This window comes from Sinocyclocheilus grahami, unplaced genomic scaffold (assembly GCF_001515645.1).
Source record: "Sinocyclocheilus grahami isolate Dianchi unplaced genomic scaffold, SAMN03320097.WGS_v1.1 scaffold138.1, whole genome shotgun sequence".
Lineage (NCBI taxonomy): Eukaryota > Metazoa > Chordata > Actinopteri > Cypriniformes > Cyprinidae > Sinocyclocheilus > Sinocyclocheilus grahami.
This window is the reverse complement of record NW_015505317.1, coordinates 644,668-660,107: the sequence shown is the minus strand read 5'-3', so window position 1 is coordinate 660,107 and position 15,440 is coordinate 644,668. Positions and strand designations below refer to the sequence as shown.

At 34.5% G+C, this 15,440-nt stretch overlaps 3 protein-coding genes and 1 pseudogene across 6 annotated transcripts in view; 2 read left to right on the top strand and 2 right to left on the bottom strand.

Moving 5' to 3' along the window:
* LOC107591196 (SH3-containing GRB2-like protein 3-interacting protein 1) overlaps window positions 1-3,158 on the top strand; it is a 104,741-nt gene extending 101,583 nt beyond the window's left edge. The window contains exons 27-28 of the mRNA XM_016280277.1: window positions 887-1,051; window positions 1,172-3,158. Coding sequence (XP_016135763.1) covers window positions 887-1,051; window positions 1,172-1,194 — 188 coding nt within the window. The 3' untranslated portion in view covers window positions 1,195-3,158. The remainder of the gene's footprint in view (window positions 1-886; window positions 1,052-1,171) is intronic.
* A 554-nt stretch (window positions 3,159-3,712) lies between these two features.
* LOC107591205 (relaxin-3-like) lies at window positions 3,713-5,890 on the bottom strand. Its single transcript, XM_016280286.1, has 2 exons — window positions 5,113-5,890; window positions 3,713-4,094 (listed from the first exon to the last, which is right to left on the bottom strand). Exons 1-2 carry the CDS (start codon window positions 5,411-5,413, stop codon window positions 3,961-3,963), a joined length of 435 nt encoding a protein of 144 aa, XP_016135772.1. The 5' UTR covers window positions 5,414-5,890; the 3' UTR covers window positions 3,713-3,960.
* Window positions 5,891-7,258: 1,368 nt separating this feature from the next.
* Window positions 7,259-13,893, bottom strand: LOC107591195 (WD repeat-containing protein 78-like; annotated as a pseudogene).
* A 569-nt stretch (window positions 13,894-14,462) lies between these two features.
* LOC107591164 (probable proline--tRNA ligase, mitochondrial) overlaps window positions 14,463-15,440 on the top strand; it is a 4,098-nt gene continuing 3,120 nt past the window's right edge. For 2 of the 4 annotated variants that reach the window (XM_016280220.1, XM_016280219.1), the window contains exon 1: window positions 14,477-14,655. Coding sequence is in view for 1 of the 4 variants with exons in the window: in XM_016280218.1 (XP_016135704.1) it covers window positions 14,468-14,525; window positions 14,626-14,655 (88 nt within the window). In the remaining 3 variants the exon portion in view is untranslated. Of the gene's footprint in view, window positions 14,656-15,440 lie in introns of all 4 variants that reach the window. The other 2 variants (XM_016280218.1, XM_016280221.1) reach the window with 2 other exon arrangements.

Sequence of the window (15,440 nt, the reverse complement as noted above, 5' to 3'; positions counted from 1 at the left end):
ATATATATATATATATATATATATATATATATATATATATATATATATATATATATATACACTGTTGTTCAAAAGTTTGGGATCTGAAAGATTTTTTTTACTTAGTCTTTAAAAGAAGTTTCTTATGCTCTGCAAGGCTTCATTTATGTGATCAAAAATAAAAACAGTAATATTTTTAATATTGTAAAACATATTATTACAATATAAAATAAATAGTGCTGTCAAACGATTAATCGCAATGATTCACGATTAATCGCATCCAAAATAAAAGTTTTTGTTTGCATAATATATGTGTGTATACTATGTATGTTTATGTATATATATATAAATACACACACATGTATATATTTAAGAAAAATATGTTACCAGTGTGTAAAATGTAAAAATGTTACATTTATATATTAAATATATTTATATATGATATAATTTATATGAATATAAATATAAACATGTAAATATTTTCTCAATATATGCTGTATGTGTCTTTATATATACATCATAAATATACACAGTACACACACATATATTATGTAAACAAAAACTTTTATTTTGGATGCGATTAATCGTTTGACGGCACTAAAAATAAATGTATTCTATCATAATATATTTGAAAATGTTTGATGGCAAAACTGAATTTTCAACAGCCAATACTCCAGATCCATGATCCATCAGAAATCGTTTTATTATGCTGCTTAATATTTTGGAATTTTTTCAGGATTCTTTGATGAATAGAAATTCCAAAAGAACAGCATTTATTTGAAACATTTTGTAACATTATAAATGTCAAAAGTTTGACTCCAAACTTTTTAATGGTCTAAACTATCTACATAATGATAAATTGATTGCTTCTCTTTTTTTCCATCCACTCTTTTTTTTATATCTTCAGGTGTGGGATCTCTGCTGGCCCGTTTCCAACTGACTGAGGGTCCCAGTAAACCCGCCCCGGTGGCAGTGCAGTTCACCAGTGAGGGCAGCACTCTGTCAGGCTGTGACATTGAGCTGGTTGGCCTTGGATATCGTTTTTCCCTCATCAAGAAGAGGTTTGCAGCAGGTGAGTTATGCAAGCGACATCTGTTTTGATCATTCATTTACTAGGAATCTTCTGGAGAGTCAGAATTTGAGATTATCAAGGCATTGTGAAAATAAGTTACTGTGTGTGCTTTTATCATAGGAAAATACATGGCAGACAACTAAACAACGCCATGCAAGTCTGCATATTTCAGACCAATTCTGAATATTTAAAACACAGGACATGACCCCAACCTGACATTTGTAGATGTACAATACAGGTGGACCTCACACACACACTCCAGAAGTATTATTGTAAAATTGCATTGTAAAATGTGGACCGTTTTAGGGTGTACTTCTTATAATTGTGAACTGTATTCACTTGGCAACATCTGTATTAAGGCAGTTAAACGACCTGGGTTTGTTCATAAGGTTAAGCCTCTATTTCTGTTCGACGTGTTATTGGCTGTGCCTACGTGAACCTGAATTCTCTGTATCCTTCTCTAAAAGTGATACTGAACATGTGATGTGTTTATTACTCTATGCATTCAGTTTGTCAAAAGTATCACATTTTCGAACAAGGTAGCAAAATAGTACGATGAACAAAAGAGGAATGAGCCTCTGCCACAAGATGGCGCTATACTGTTGCATGTAGTATGAGGTCTGCATCGGATTTTGGTATTGTTCAAGCTTATTTAGTTATGAAAACGTATTCAGGAATATCTCATTTAAATTTACACACCGCAGTCAGGTTCATTAAATGGAAAATGATAGAAATTATATTTTGTCAAATCTGTTTTTAGACAGCCTCAGCTTTAAAAATCTCCTGCTTGCAATAGACTCACAAAAAAATGATTTTCCTCAACAGAAAACCATTTTAAATTGAAAATATATATCTTGAAGGCCGTTTGGTGTTTTCTTGTGTTGTTAAATAGCCTTTCTGTTGTTCCCGAAGGAACAGTGTTAGACTCAGAGTAGCTACATGACATAATTCTATTAATTTTTTCATGATTTGTTGTATAAAAAAAAAACAAGTTACACTGTATATGAATAGACTTTGAATGGTATCATAATTTAGGATCCTTGAAGTTTTTGACTTTTTGTTATCTGTGTAGTTGGGTAAGCTGTGTACAGTATAATGCCGAGGTATAATTTTTAAATTTATTTCAGATATAATTTTTTTTAACTCAAGTGCAACAGAAAATTTATGCTATATTGGGTCAGGGGGTGACATTTAAAAGAGAAAATGAAACAGGATACTGTAACTACCTAGATGCGTCATGCTTGATGTTATTACAGTGTTATGTATAGCATTAGTTCAACATGGATTGTCAGCTTTTGGACATTGTAAATTCTTTTATCATTCATGCAGATGTGTTTGTATCCAGCCTCTCCCCCGCAGCACATGTTATTGAGTGTCCTGAGCATGAGCCCCTGCGCTTCAGAACATCTTTATTTTGCAAATGGTAACGGTCTCTGTGAGATGACAAGGTTCTCGAGTGGTTAAATGACCAAAATCGCTTTTTCTTTTCTTTTCATTTGTATATGTATCTCAAGAATTGTCCTTTAAGAGAAAATAAGCTGCATATTTTTTAAATGTTTAAACCTATGAATAAAGTGAAAAATATTGTTTCTTGTGGAAAAAAAATTAAAAGGAAAAAAACACTGTGTTACTGTTTAACTTCCCAGATGCTCTGATGTTCAATGTCAAGAACAAACATTTTGGTTACATCTTTGAGTGTCTGATGTAGACGTTGTGATGGTTTGGAGAAGAATATACTGGTGCTTTGTGATTCATAGGTTTCCATCCACATTTAAGGTTAAGGATGAGCGCCGCCATCCGTAAACACCGCATTGCATATTTTCTGAGCACTGTATCTATAGGGTTTTTTATTGCAGAGTTCAATCGAAGAACAATTTGAGTCTGTCAGCTGAAAGAAAAAAACCTATGAATTCAATTGTGTATAATGCTTAATCAGTATGTCTACATGGTTTAAAGTGAAACGTCACTCAGCTGCGAAAAAGAAATGAGAAAACTCATGTCAGTTTAGATGTAGGTGGAGCTGTGTGTGAATGTTGAATTGCGTTTGGGTGTGTGTGTGTGTGTGTGTGTGTGTGTGTGAAGTTGTGTATGTGTAGGAGCAAGAGTTTGTGTGTGTGTGAAGTTGTGCATGTGTAGGAGGAAGAGTGTGTGTGTGTGTGTGAAGTTGTGTATGTGTAGGAGGAAGAGTGTGTGTGTGTGTGTTGTCTGGTAAGTGTAAATCATCTCTTCCCAGCAACATGTGCAAGTTGTGTTTGTACACAAAATGTTAACAAAGATCTGAGATACTGAGATTACTTTGCTCTTTCCAAAACAATAAAACATATAAGCCTGATAAGTGGATGTATTGTGTTATGTTTAAAATGTATCAACTAATATCACTGTAAAATATTATGCCAGAAATTTTATAATATCATATTTAATTCATAATTTAATTTAATACAGAACATTTTAATATAGTTTAATATCAATACTCAGCTAGGTCCAAACTGGTTAAAAAACTTATGGAGTCAGACAATAAAATATTGTGAAATCATACTGGTGAGTTTCAGGTTTGTTGGGGGAAAATAAACACCTTTGATGCATGCATATGCAATAATGTTTATTGACAAAGTTTGCAAAATACAAGTTATAATTAAACACTTTAAATGCAAGATTACTGCTGTTGGTAACTTGATATTAAACCACTTTTCATGGTGCAGCTTAGAGTACAAGTGAAGCAGAATGATCTAATCCCAAATTAGACATGTTTTTTTACATAAATTAGTATCATCTACTGGCAAATTAAGCTGTTATATGAATCACAACTGACTGTACACTTAGAGTACACTTATAGAGGTGTTCATATTCATCTGGACTCGATGTGGAAGAAAACATATAGTGAGACAAGTAGAAAAACACAGATTCAGTTCTCAGCAGAGCAACGTGAGGTCACTTTTCTTGCAGCCAAACTGACAACAAACGTTATTCAGGTCTCGCCTGGTCAGGTCAGATCCCAGACTCTCACTAAGATCCTCAGAACTGCTTAGATCTCCTTTAAAAAACCCTGTGCAATCACAAACACAAAATACAAAGTTATGTTGGAAACTTTTGTATCTACTCAGACTTGAGACAGGAGAGCATGTTTGCTGCACTGTGAAAATGACACAGGAGTTTTCTGCATTAACTCAGCTTGTGTCAGTCTAATGGGAATGTAATATCACCAGACGTTGTTTATCTGTTGACTGGAGAAGACTTGATCTCACTGATACAATTAAAGCAGTGCTCTGTTAAATATCATCAGACTTGAAGGGTAAGAAAGAAGAAGAGATGCTTAGATACTCCTACAATCGTAGGTCATTTGCAGAAACTTTTTTCTTAGCAACTTATAGAACAGTTTAAGAGAAAATATAAAAGCCAAATAAGCAGTACATAGAAATATAGGAAAAAATACATTCTAGTTTTCTATACTTGTACAAACTAGAATGTATTTTTTCATTGTTTTACTGTATATTTGACACATTTAAATATATACATACAAAAATTTATTTTTTTAATGTTTATATATTAATAAATATTTTAAATGTATATAAATATGGTACAATATCACCAAATATTGACTATTTTTTTTTATATTTAATAATATAAAATATCTCCCTTTTTCTTATATAATCTTAATTGCCAGTTCTTTCAATTATTTTACACTCATTTAATTATTAATCTGGATTCAGTTAAAACTAAGAATTTCCGAAGGGTGACAGAGGCTGTTGATAGAAGAAATATTATATTAGTAATAAAATCCTTATTTACATACAACAATTATTATTTTAGAACTATTTTAGATCATCTTTTTGTACATTTGTGGAATATTTCTAATGATTGCATTTACATGATTGAAACAGACAATTAACTACTATTAATTTTATATAGAAAGAGGTTTAATTTAATACATTTGCATAGGGAAAAAAGTCTTTTTCATATATAAACTAACTAGATTTGTTCTAAAGCCCAACACTGACACCAGCATTTAAGGCACATGATGATGTTTTCAGAATTAGCATGAATCTCTGCTATGGAAAACTCACCTTCCATATCCTGCGGACTGCTGAACCTCCTCCACCTGGAGCCCCCACACGTGTAGACGATGGCACGGATGAACTCTCGGCCGCATAGCTTGACTGTCCTCACATCAGCCTGCACGTCTGACACACTACACGCAGCCCACAGCAGCAGGACAGGCAGCAGTAGTGCAGGTGAATGAAAACTTGTCATAGTGGCTTCAGAGAGCGTGTTCCTCCTGTTCTGTCTCTCTAAGGTCCGCTCTATCTTCTGCCAAGTGCCAACCTCTCTCGGATCTGGCGAACGTCTGATTAGCTCATGGGACATGACCCCAATTTATGGCAGCATGTTGGACAGCTCACGCTGGACCATTCCAGTCTGCCCAAACCCCACCCAACACTTACTCGATCCCCTCAAGTCAAACAACTTTAATCGGAAAACAAAGGGCAGCAGGTATTTAGGTGCTTTACTGCCCCAATCTGGAATGGAATTACATCCTTAGGGACAAGCTGTTGTCTCTTAACATCTCCAGTTTAATGGTTTCACTGCAATGATATTCTCCTTAATGAATGGATAATCTAGTCACATAAAGACCAACGCTGCTCCCCGAGCAAAACAGATGTCCACTATCTGCTGATGTGCCCATCAAATTCTGTTCCCTTAAACCTAGTTGGTCTATGAGAAGGAGTAGTGCAAATGAGCAATATGGCTATAATCCCAGCCATTATGGTTTTATGGCTGATGTGCCCCATGAGATGATTAACAGTATGATCTCTACTGACAAAATAACATGTGTCTGTGGTCAATACAAGGAATGATAACAGGAAAAATATTAAGCGAAAAGTTTTTCATCAAAGAGAAAGAAATAGTTTGTTTCCTGAATTCAATTACAACTTCATTAACAGACAAAATTGGTATATAAATAATATATGAGATTTTGTGTTGAAGGACATCCATGGCACATTAAGCTATCATAAGCTTACAAGTAAAAGCTGACATTCATAAATATTGCTTTAATTATTATACTATATATGCTCCAAAACAACTTTGTGGGAATACTGTAGCCTATCCTAGCGTCTCAGGTCAAAGCAGAGAAATACCTTGGATATGATATGATATAACATATAACATAACACAATATATTGTATTATATTATATTGTATTACACATGTCTGTTAATTAAATTTTAACAATTTAGAAACATAGTAAATGTAAATTTTTTTTTGTTTTTACCTTCCATTTCTTGCTACATTAAATTAAAAATGACTGCAATAGGTATTGAAACTAATATAATATAATATAATATAATATAATATAACCGGAAGTGATAGTTGACATTCAGAAACATTGTTTTGATTATTATATTATCCTCCAAACCGCTAGGGTTATGAGAATGCTGGAGCCTATCTCAGGCCAAAGGCAGGGAAACACTCTGGATATTATATTATATGATATTATATGACAAATTTCTCTTAATTACATGTTCATTTATTTCAGAAATCATACTTAATATAGAATATAATATAATATAATAATCAAAACAATATTTATGAACATTAACTTGTCCTTCAACACAAAACCCCATGTGGGAAAGTGTTTTAAAATGTAAAATTACCATATGCCATATGGATAAAAAGTCCCATATAAATTAGTAAACAAGCAGGATCCATTTCCTGTCATAATGTCACAGCTGTTCTTTTTAAAAGCTCCCTTATTTAAGCTGAGTTGCATCTTCGTCGCTAAATTGTTTGATTTGTACTAAAAAGCTCAGATGATGGATTTTTCAGAGATGTTAGAGAGAAAAACAGTTCAGTAATGAGTCATTTCTAAAAGTGTGATGTGGTCCTCATGTTGTAGATAAGCTGTAATATGTGGCGGCCAAGTGGTAATAAAACTGTCTGTCCATTACTATAGAACAAACACTTACATTCTGTCTGTGGTTCCCATGGAAAGAAAAAAAATATTACCATATGATAATACAGTATAGTACTTTGACTATTGTGGGGAAAAATGTGTTCCTTACCAATCAATACCTAAATGCAAAAATGCTTGCAAAAATATATTGTTTGAAATACAAGCCTGTTATCTCTGGTATTACAAAAAAAATCACCATGCTATAATTAATTGGAAGATTTAGACACTTAGTCTAGGTGTTTAAACATTTACCTAAGAAGATTGCTTATTGTTTTGTAGGAGTATATTTATTCCCACAAAGAAGCACAATAAGGCACAAACAGGCAATGTGCTGTAATCCCATTGTTATGTAAAATGGAGTCGCTCAGTCTGCCAGAGAATATAAATTATGATGATGAAGAGGTAAAGACAAACAGCCTGACCCTCGCCTCCATCAGTCTTTCCTAATGTGTGTTGACTGGACAGTGTGGACCGAATTACATCCTCCAACATCTCCACCTACACAAGAGCTATAAATGATTTCCACGTTTGAGTAAATGGGTTACTTGGAGTATGGCACAGATCGAACAACATAGAACTGAACAGATAAGGCTTCACCTGTGTGCTGCCTCCAGCTGGCAGGTTCTTCAGCTTGTACACAGTGACCTGCCCCTCACTGTCCCCCACCAGAACACAGTCTGTCTCAGGGGTGCACAGCAGAGCCGTCGGATTCACTCCGGGACTGGTCATGCTCACAATCGTCGGGTCCAGACTGTTAAAAAATGGAGTACACTGTAAACTTCTGGACAGAAAGACTGAGCACCAAAAATTGTTAAAATAAAATGAAAACCCCATATTAGTTGTTAATAATGTTATTATTATTATTCAAAATGATAAAAGTTATTCAATAGAAGAACACAAGATCTTACCCGCTGACTCTCAGGTCCCAGATCTCCACCTTGCCCTCACTGACAGCTCCAAAGACAGTAGCAAAGTGTGGGGACCACATGATATCAAACACAACCTTCTGACCAGAGGTGAAACAGCACAGGTTTCGGGAGGTCCTGCCTCCACAGATAAATAGTCCAATCTGAAGAACAACTTAGGAAAATGTCTGGACAGAACGGCGACCATGTTACCTTATACTATAGACTGGACCCATGGGGAAAGGTGCAGAGTGAATAGATGAGAAAGAAAATAAAGTTTCAATGCTTAAAGATGCATGAAGAACCCGGTTTTGCAACAATAAGCATTTAAGGCACTTTAAAAATGAGACAAACATTTTTACATACTGTGTGGGCTTTGTAAGCTTCCAAGAATTGCTCATTATATGAATAAGAGCCCATTATGACCATTCTCTGTTCCAGCCAGGTAGATTTTTGAATCCTGTCGAATATTGACAAGCCTCAATATAGGCATGTGCATGAGCTAACAACAAGTCTCAATGTAGGCCTCACATTAGGATGGAAACCGAAACACAGTCCCGGAGCCAGGGATAAGATCTTCGGGTTCCACCGCTGGTTGTTCATTATCATGTTAGGCGACTTTAGTTTCATCAGATCTAACTCAGGCAAATTACAAATTAGTCAACACATGGCTCAAACATACAGAAACGAGGCTATTTGAACTAAAAGCAGCTAAACTTGTCAGTATTGTGCTATAGTTTCAATGTATCCTCATGATATATATTAGTACACAGGGCCTAAAATTTACACTGTCCAAGCTCCAAATGTGAGTAAAAATCAGCGTTGGCAGGTATATAAAACAGTGTTATATAAATAAACAGGCCTACATACATAAATGTTTCATAGTACTTAAAAAATATTTATGGCCGGTAAATTTTCTCAAGTCATCGGCCATTGCAGGTGTGGCAAAATGTTAGTTTTAGGCCCAGTTTGTACATTATTAAGGTGTAATCACATCTGCATGGGAACTTTTCTGTCCTTATGCAAAACACGCAATCACACAGATTCCTATTGAAATTACTGGATTTTGCCTGCAAAAATGTCATAGAGCATAGATAAACGTGATTGCTCCTTGATACAAATATGACTTTAATATGAAATTTAAAGGCATTTTTTTTTTCTTATTTTGTGTTATAGAGTGAAAAATTGAAAAATATAAAGGTGATTAAGTGATGACTTTTTTTCCATTTGAACATACCAACACATTCCAGGCCTTTGTATTGGATCCATTTGCTGATTCTTCCATCACCTGATACAGAGATGAGCATTTCCCCTTTATCCTCTCCAGTCAGACCTGTCTCATGATCCACCCAGCTGAGCTGCCACACTGGACACGTGTGCATGTCAGCGCAGTCACTGTGTACACAAACAGTGTTCCAATATTGCAAGGACTTGACAATGACTTGCAATCCTGTCAACTCAAATTCAGATTCAACAGCATAATGAGCACTAAAAAAATTAAGTAAAGATCTGTGGCCAGTTACATAAAATGCTTAGACTAGTCTTACAAGTTAGGCATCTAATTTTTTTCTTTAAGACTGATCATCATTGTTCAAAAAATCATTGATCATCACTGTTACAAAAAAATGTAGATTGGTCTAATTTGAATAAAAGAATGAGTCATTACCCTTGGCTAACTGCTAGTTGGTCAAACTAGTTCTTAAGACACAGTCTTAACAAAGAGGCTAGGTTTATGCAACTGTATAAGGATCTTTGTAATATTTCTACAATAATACATTTGATCAAAAATACAGTTTTGATGTGCATTCGCTCCATAAAGGCACCAAATAACTTTCAGGTTATGTAGATCAGCGATTCTCAACTGGTTTTGCTTATTTATTAATTTATTTACATTTTTGTTTTTTAACAAGTGACAACATAGTACCAAAATCGTTTATCATACAGAAGTAAACAAAAATTACTTAAAATCACTCATGGAAATGTATAAATTATCGTGAATTCCATATCATAAAAAAACTAATGCAATATGCAAAATTACATAAGTGTAATTTAACAGACTTATAAATGAATCTTCTGAATATGAGGAATAAATAGGCAGATGTTGGCATTTAACTAATTTGGCTAGATTTTAGACAAATTAGAGTTTGGTTGAATGTATGGTCTTTGATGTCTCTGAAGTCTATTTATATTGCTACCCTAGCTGTATGCATGCAATTTCACAACCCACTAATTGAGAACCACTGATGTATAAAAACCTATTGTAACTATGTTACAACCTGTAACTTCCTGTAGCTGAAAGGAATGCTCACAGCCCCACCTGCTGTCAATGATGGGTGTCTGTTCTGCAGTCTGTATATTATAGATGGCAATGGAGCCATCATACATGCCTACTACCAACTGATTGGCATTACAAGCTGAGAAATCCAGCGCAGTGACTCCACTCTCACAATGAAAGATTCGGTCAGGCCACTGAAAGATATGAACAAACCTATTTAAAGAATATTCACAGAAACACAAGATGATATGACATGCTACGGCATACAAACACAGGGAAAAAAATACAGTGGCTAAAAATAACTTTTGGGGCACTTACACCACATGTATGGATGTTTTTGAATTAGACTATAAAATATTAGTGTTATTTATTTGAAAGAAAAATCAAAAGCACACTTTTCAATAAAAAAGTGCATCATTATGTTTAGTATATTTGTTTAGTTTACAAATTTCTCCATATACACAACATCACTGGGTCCCATCATACAGGCACATGGCTATTACAAAATCCCAGGAATGACCCATATATAAAGCAGAAAAAGCAGCCATTGCTCCAATTTTCAGTGTCACATGAGCCATTCAGCAATCATTTTAATATGCTCTATTAACTAATATCAATTATTACTGGTGCTTAATTATTATTAATGGTTTATGTTGAAAACTGTTTTTGCTGCCTTGTATTTTTGTGGAAAACGTGATGCTTTGTTTTTTTCAAGATTCTTAGATAAATAGAAAGTTCAAATTAATTTTTAAATAAAAACTTTTTTTTTAACATTATAAATGTCTTTCCTGTGACGTTTGTTCTTATCTATCTATGCTGAAAATACAGTTGTACATTACAGGAATTACTTGTTAAAATATATTTAAATAGAAAATATGATAATATTTCAGAGTATCATTATTATTATTTATTTTAACAGTATTTTTGATCAAATAAATGCAGCCTTGGTAAGCAGAAAGAGACTTTCTTTATTTTGCATAAAGAAAAGAAAAGAAAAAATCTAAACTATTGACCAGTATCATATACAACTTTAACAGAGCCGACACGAACACACATATAGGGTAGTCAGCTGATGAGCTCTTTGTTTGCTTTAATTCTCTTAATCAAATGTTTCTCTGTGTATGTTCTCTTCAGGATTTGTGAGTAGTGTTCTTTACCTGGAATTAGGCGATTAAATACTATTAAAAGAAAATAAAACTGACTGATGCCTTCAACAAAAGCTTATACCAACAATTAATAACCTTGAGGCTGATGGAGGGTTTGTCTTGAAAGGTTTTCACAAAACTGTTAAAAATCAATTCTCTATGGAGAAAATGAATGCATTTTTTTACTTCCAGAAACCGAATGTTGCACTCTGTTGCCTTTTTGATAGAGTTTGTTTACTGTAGAGAGTGCATGCACATTAACTGGACTGGCCTGATATAACAATACAATTTGTATTTGATATTGCTGTTGTTAGCTTTTATAGCCGTCTTGAAATATATTCTTGAAATGTAATCTTGACAAATTTGGTAGATTTTGGTTTCCCCCATTCAAGAAGATAGGAGCCTCGCTTTTATTCCCATGTTACACCTCTCTTTATCTCCTTGCACTGGCTACCGGTCGCGGCACGAATCAAGTTCAAGACGTTGATGCTTGCATATAGAACAGCCACAGACTCGGCACCCGCCTACTTCCACTCACTACTACGAATTTACATCCCTTTCAGAAGTCTGAGATCCGCTAGTGAGCGACGCCTCGTGGTACCATCACAGAGAGGCTCAAAATCACTTTCCAGAACATTCTCGTTCACCACTCCTGGCTGGTGGAACGATCTTCCCACCCCTATCCGGAATGCTGAATCCCTGACAATTTTCAAGCGACAGCTGAAAGCTCATCTCTTTCGAAGCTACTTGACTTCATCATAAAAAATAAATAAATAAATAAAAAAAGTTTCTCTCTCTTTATTTATTCCTTCTCTTTCTAGCTTGTACTTATTTGAACAATGTCTAAGAACTTGGTATTACAACCACTTCTTGTGTCTGTTTGCCTCTTTAAGAAGAATCGCTTTATGTATCCCCCAATTGTAAGTCGCTTTGGATAAAAGCGTCTGCTAAATGACTAAATGTAAATGTAGTTTAGTAAAACTCAGGGAGTTTTCAGACTGCTCTGTCCAGCTTTCCTCTTCCATTTGTGTCTGCACACAATCTGGGTCTGTTCAACACAGCAGTATACATATTCAAGCAAATATGAATGTTTATATCAAAATATTTCAATACAGTGACATAACAAGACTACTGCTACAATTAACTTCTTATCTTTTTTCATATCAAAGATGCTATACAAAAGACATCACCCTCTATTACAGGCAGCTGTCTGTATGCAGCAAGCTTGGGCTGGACGATATTGGCTAGAACCACTCTTTCCATCACGGCCAGATCCTGCTTGAATTTTTCCGACTGTAAGATCAGCTCAAGGTCTGGTTCTTCCTCCACCGGAAGCATACAAGTCATCTTTTCACTTGAGCCACTGACTGAATTAATAGGATGAAAATGTATGTATTTTTATCCGTTTTCATAATGCAGTGTGAACAAACTAAATTACTTGTTTTAAAGAGCCAAATACGTAACAAAAGGAAGAGAAAGGAAGAATTTATTATTGGTATGTGTGTGTGTGTGTGTGTGTGTGTGGCTGACTTTTTAATGTTATATTTTGTAATTTTGGTGTCGTTTTATTTTTGTACTATTAATTTTTTCTTATTCAATATTTTGAAGATTATATATATATATATATATATATATATAGTATATACACAATTACATTTTTCTCTGCTTTGCGCACATAAAGTTCAATAAAATTATGTAATAATGCATTACATTATGCATGATAAAATACAGTATAAAGATTTCAGTGATTTGATTTTGTAAAGTTTTTTTTGGTTACAACAACATTACTGTAGTAAAACATGGTTTTACTACATTTATACATTTGAAGACGAGCAGAGAGTATAGAATATTAGATAAAATTAGCTAGCTAGAATACATGCATATTAACAGCGTAAACATGAATTAGCCATGCGACCATATAATACGATTAAATGTTAATAAATTAAGTGTATCAGCAATCATACATTTCTTAGAAATATATTTTACCTAGGTGACGAGGATCACTCAGTCGCTTTGTGGCAAACTCAAATGCAGTTACGGGGTTTTTGACCAGCGAATGTGCGCAAATGTGCATTTTGTCCGTCATTAAAACGGCGGAGTTACGTTTTCATCACCAGCTGTTTGTTGTAGCTATATGGGCGCGGTGGGGTGGAGTTATGAGGTTTACTGACAGTTTGAGCAGATCCAACAAGATTTAGTCACAAGCTCTTTTTTATACCTTTCATTAGCTAAATATTTGTAAAGTAGACAGACAGATGTAAAGGGTAACCAATATCATTGATTTATTGAAAAAAAAAAAAACACCATCACCAAAAAAAGGGCACTTCGGAGTGTAAGGGCAAAAAGGGCATGTGCTCTGCACAGGTTGAGCCCTACCTGTGCACGTGCCTGTTCTTGTCCATTATCCACTATTGGCCTGCAGTGTGCTGTACACATTCTGGGTTTTCTTTTTGGTAACCCAGCAACCTTTGTGGGGCATATGGTCTGATCAGATGGCTTACCTCTCCCATGGTTTGCCTCAAAGGTCCATCTCAGGACAACGGGCTTTACAGCATCAGGATCAGCCATGCTGACCTCACTGAGCAGGAGGATGAGTAATCTCAACAGCACAGAGCCTTCACTACATACAGTACACTCAGACATCGCTGTCCAGATGATACGTTCAAATTATGTTTGATTGATTAAAGTAATCCAAGTTAATCTGTAACTTAGATTGATCCATTATAGCTAATTTACTCTTTAGAAAACTGGTTCCAGCTCTAAATTGTGATGAGCCATGTTCAAAGCCATTGTAAAATAAACCAATGTGGCAAATATAGAGGAACATCTTCACATGAATTCTATATTAAGGTGTGCAAATACATATATATGTATTAAATATGTGCAAATATATATATACATATATATATATATGCATGTGCAAATATATATATACACATATATATATATATATATATGCACACATACATACATATATATTTATATAAAATTTGGTATAATAATACTACTTTAAAACTCATATACATAAATTATGTACTGGTACTGTACTGGTGACATGCTGACTGGCAGGCTCAACTAGATTTAATAATAAAGTGTTTAAATGGCCTCCTACTAGTCTAGTACAATGTACTTTTCGACTTCCATGCAGCAGGCGGCGGTGTGGCGCAATTGTTCGCTGCACGATTTACCAGAAGAAGAAGGTCATCATTCTGTCATATGGAGAATAGTTTGTTTTTATCTATGTGTACAATCATCGTTTTCCTATTAATGATTTCAGATTTATCTGACACGATTTTATAGATATAAGCAGGACGCAAAACTTAGCTCACGGTAAGTTTGGTATTTTGTCGTTTGTTCTGTGATAAATGAGCATGTCTGTTTGCTTTTAGCCAGTCACATTGACAGCAGGTTAATCAGAGCAAAAGTACCAAATTCTGAAGCTGGAGGTTTGCATTAATTTTTTTGTATTTGTTTCGCCTGAAATGTACAGCAGAGTGTTCAATGAAATTTTTTGAAAAAAAAAAAAACAGTTTATACGAATAAAATATTCTCTCTCTCTCTCTCTCTCTCTCTCTCTCTCTCTCTCTCATAAACGTAGCATTCTTGAGAAGTGGGACAAAACAGGGTGCAAAATTGAAAAAATAAAACCTTGTACTCACACAAATGAAACTACATTTATGTATCTTATATGTACTAAGCTACTGAGCTATGCTTTGATACAACCTCCCAACTTTTCTCTTTTTTAACAAAATGTGCTTTTTTTTAGCTTGGACTGTGTAATATAATTTCAGCTTTATCTTTAACAGCATTCAAGATGTTTTTAACATTTCAAAACACATTCTTGTGTTAGCAGACAGATTACACTTTCACATGTGACCAATAATTCCACATCAAATATAAAATATAATGAAATATTAGCAAAATATTCAACTGACGGCGGTGACAGAACTGACGGAGTTGACACATCTGACGGTGGTGGCGAAAAGTTATTGTTTATAAAGCTTTTATTCAAGAGGCACATTGAAGTATTTTGATATATGATTGGAACACAAAATCTTATGGTGGTGACAAATTTGGCATTTCTTTCATAAAACCAATGGAGTTCATGTAGTAGC